Genomic DNA, 2,464 nt, shown 5'->3' on the forward strand with positions numbered 1-2,464 from the left:
AGGTCGAGCTCTAACCCGAGTCCACGAAAACGTGCCGTCACTGCCTGAACCAGACACGCCACGTTTAGGAGCACTGTTATGGACTTGGGTTCTGACCTTAGTGGCCCAACGACGATTCGACCCTCAAGCCCAATTTGTCCTCTCAGTCCAAGAATCCGGGACCTTCTAGATAACCACAAATCTCTCACCAGTATTTAAATTCGGATACGAATTGTATCTTTTCTAATTTAAAAGATCGGAGACAGAAAAAATACTTATATAAAAGGGATCTTAGACTTTTCAAATATCCAATACATAAAATTTTAAAATTTTACCTTTTAGATTCATTTTGACTTGAACGTCGGATTATCTTTCCAAGTCACTCCCTCTTTATTTCACTTCACTGGCCTAGACGCCACGAAACTCGTTACCCTACTTGCTCGTGAATTTCATTGTTCAAGATCACTGGCAAACACTATTTATACACTTCCACCTTTAAGATGCATCATACATTACATAAGCTTCTAATCATCCCAACATTGCGCTCTCACAGTTTTACACTAGTGGCCCCATCTATACGTGGCAGATAACATCCTGTACTATGTATGGATGTAAGAAATCTAAAATAATCCAATTATTAGATTAGGCTTAATTGTGATTTTATTATAAATGGTCAAATTAGTTCTTGAAAAATTACTCGTTTTTCAAATTGGTCCCTGAAATATTTTTTAATCAAATTCGTCCTTTAAAAATTTTACATTAGTCATGTTAGTCTTTTCGTCGCTTTCTTGGTTGATCCTGTCAAAATTTGCTAATGTGACACGTTAAGTGACACTCCAATACACACCTAAGAATCTTAATTGACTATTAACATAATAAATTTATAAAATTAGATCAAATCAAAACTTTGAAAAGAGAACTTAGGCACAGTTTGAGTAAACAGCTTAACTAAACTCTTTTTGAAAAAATAGCCTAAATAATAAATGCTTATATTAAAAGTAGCTTATAAATAAATTATTTTGTATTTGGTTTTTTAGTTCTAAAAATACTTATTTTAAACGAAATGTGATAAAAAGTTTTTTATTATGAGAAAATTCATTTTTTTAAACTTCCCCATAAGCACTTAAATAGCTTCTTAGAAAGTTACAATTTGGTTTTGAAAATTACACCAAACATTAATATTACTACTTTTCATAAGTCAAAAGTTCGAAAAAGTAACTTTTAAAGCTACTTCTTTTTTTTTTTCTTACTTTTGAATTATGAAAAGTCACAATACGCGTATTTGACACTATTTAAAAAAAAAAGCTTTTAACTTCTCAAAAAGTTAATTTACAGCTTTTTGAAGAAGTAGAAATATATAGTTTTTCCTTCTCCACAAGTCATTCTATCATTTTTCTAAAAAAAATTGACTTTAAAACAAAAAAAAACTAATATTACTAATTTAAAATCTTTAATATACTCTGATATTGTTAACAATAGAAGTGACGAAAGAACTAACTATTTACTTCATGGTAAAATGTTAAACAATGTGAATTAATAGGGTTAAAAGAATAAATTTAATTAGTAGCATTAAATTAGGATGTAGTATATTTTCATTTGATTGGTGGTTGTTCTAGCACTCCCCAATGTTAATTAGTGGCTAATCTTTTGGCTAATCTCTTTCCTAACCTTTTTTTTTTATTTCCTGTTCCTCTCCATCGTTGACTCCATTCTCCATTCCAAAATCGATTCTCGCTAAGGCTTTGTTTGGCAAAGTAAAACAATTCCAATCCTTGCTTCGTCCATACCACACTGATGATTTATTTGACTTAAATCACAGCATGGGAAACCATAGTACAAGTAAAACACCACCATCCTTGTTTTTCACATACGATGTTTTTCTCAGTTTTAGAGGCGATACAAGGTACGGTTTCACAGATTGTCTCTACCACGCTTTGACAAGCAAAAGAATCAACACGTTCAGGGATCGGGACAACCTGAAAACAGGTGATGAAATTGCGCATGCTGTTCTTGAGGCAATTGAGAAATCAAGGATTTCGATTGTTGTGCTATGTCAAAACTATGCTTCTTCCACATGGTGCCTCGATGAGCTAGCCAAGATCATGGAGTGCACGGACAGGGGAAGAAGACAAAGAGTTTTGCCAATTTTCTACAAGGTAGAACCATCGGATGTGCGCCATCAAAGGAATCAATATGAAGCAGCTATGATTAAGCATGAAAATGGCAGAAACTCACACAAGGTGGAAGCATGGAGGTTGGCTTTGACTTCAGTAGGCAACCTGAGTGGACAACATCGTACTGCAGACATGTAAGAGTTAAACCCTATACTTTTTATTCAATTTGGAACTGAGACGTGTTATTTACGAGTCCCTCATCCTTACTCCTTGACCTCCCCTGTCAGCGAGTCTTCCAATTAAAGTTACACCCCCTTGCTTTATGACTGAGATGGCCACAGTAGTTACAGAAGTTTCCCGTGCATTCATAT

The 2,464-nt window shown here is 34.1% G+C and overlaps 1 protein-coding gene across 1 annotated transcript in view; it reads left to right on the plus strand.

Annotated features, from left to right (window-relative positions):
* The window catches only part of LOC107625624 (putative disease resistance RPP13-like protein 3), a 4,431-nt gene continuing 3,587 nt past the window's right edge, over nucleotides 1,621-2,464 (plus strand). The window contains exon 1 of the mRNA XM_016328307.2: nucleotides 1,621-2,287. Within this exon, the coding sequence (XP_016183793.1) occupies nucleotides 1,800-2,287 (488 nt within the window). The 5' untranslated portion in view covers nucleotides 1,621-1,799. The remainder of the gene's footprint in view (nucleotides 2,288-2,464) is intronic.

Source organism: Arachis ipaensis, chromosome B02, assembly GCF_000816755.2.
Source record: "Arachis ipaensis cultivar K30076 chromosome B02, Araip1.1, whole genome shotgun sequence".
In the NCBI taxonomy this organism is placed as follows: Eukaryota; Viridiplantae; Streptophyta; class Magnoliopsida; order Fabales; family Fabaceae; genus Arachis; species Arachis ipaensis.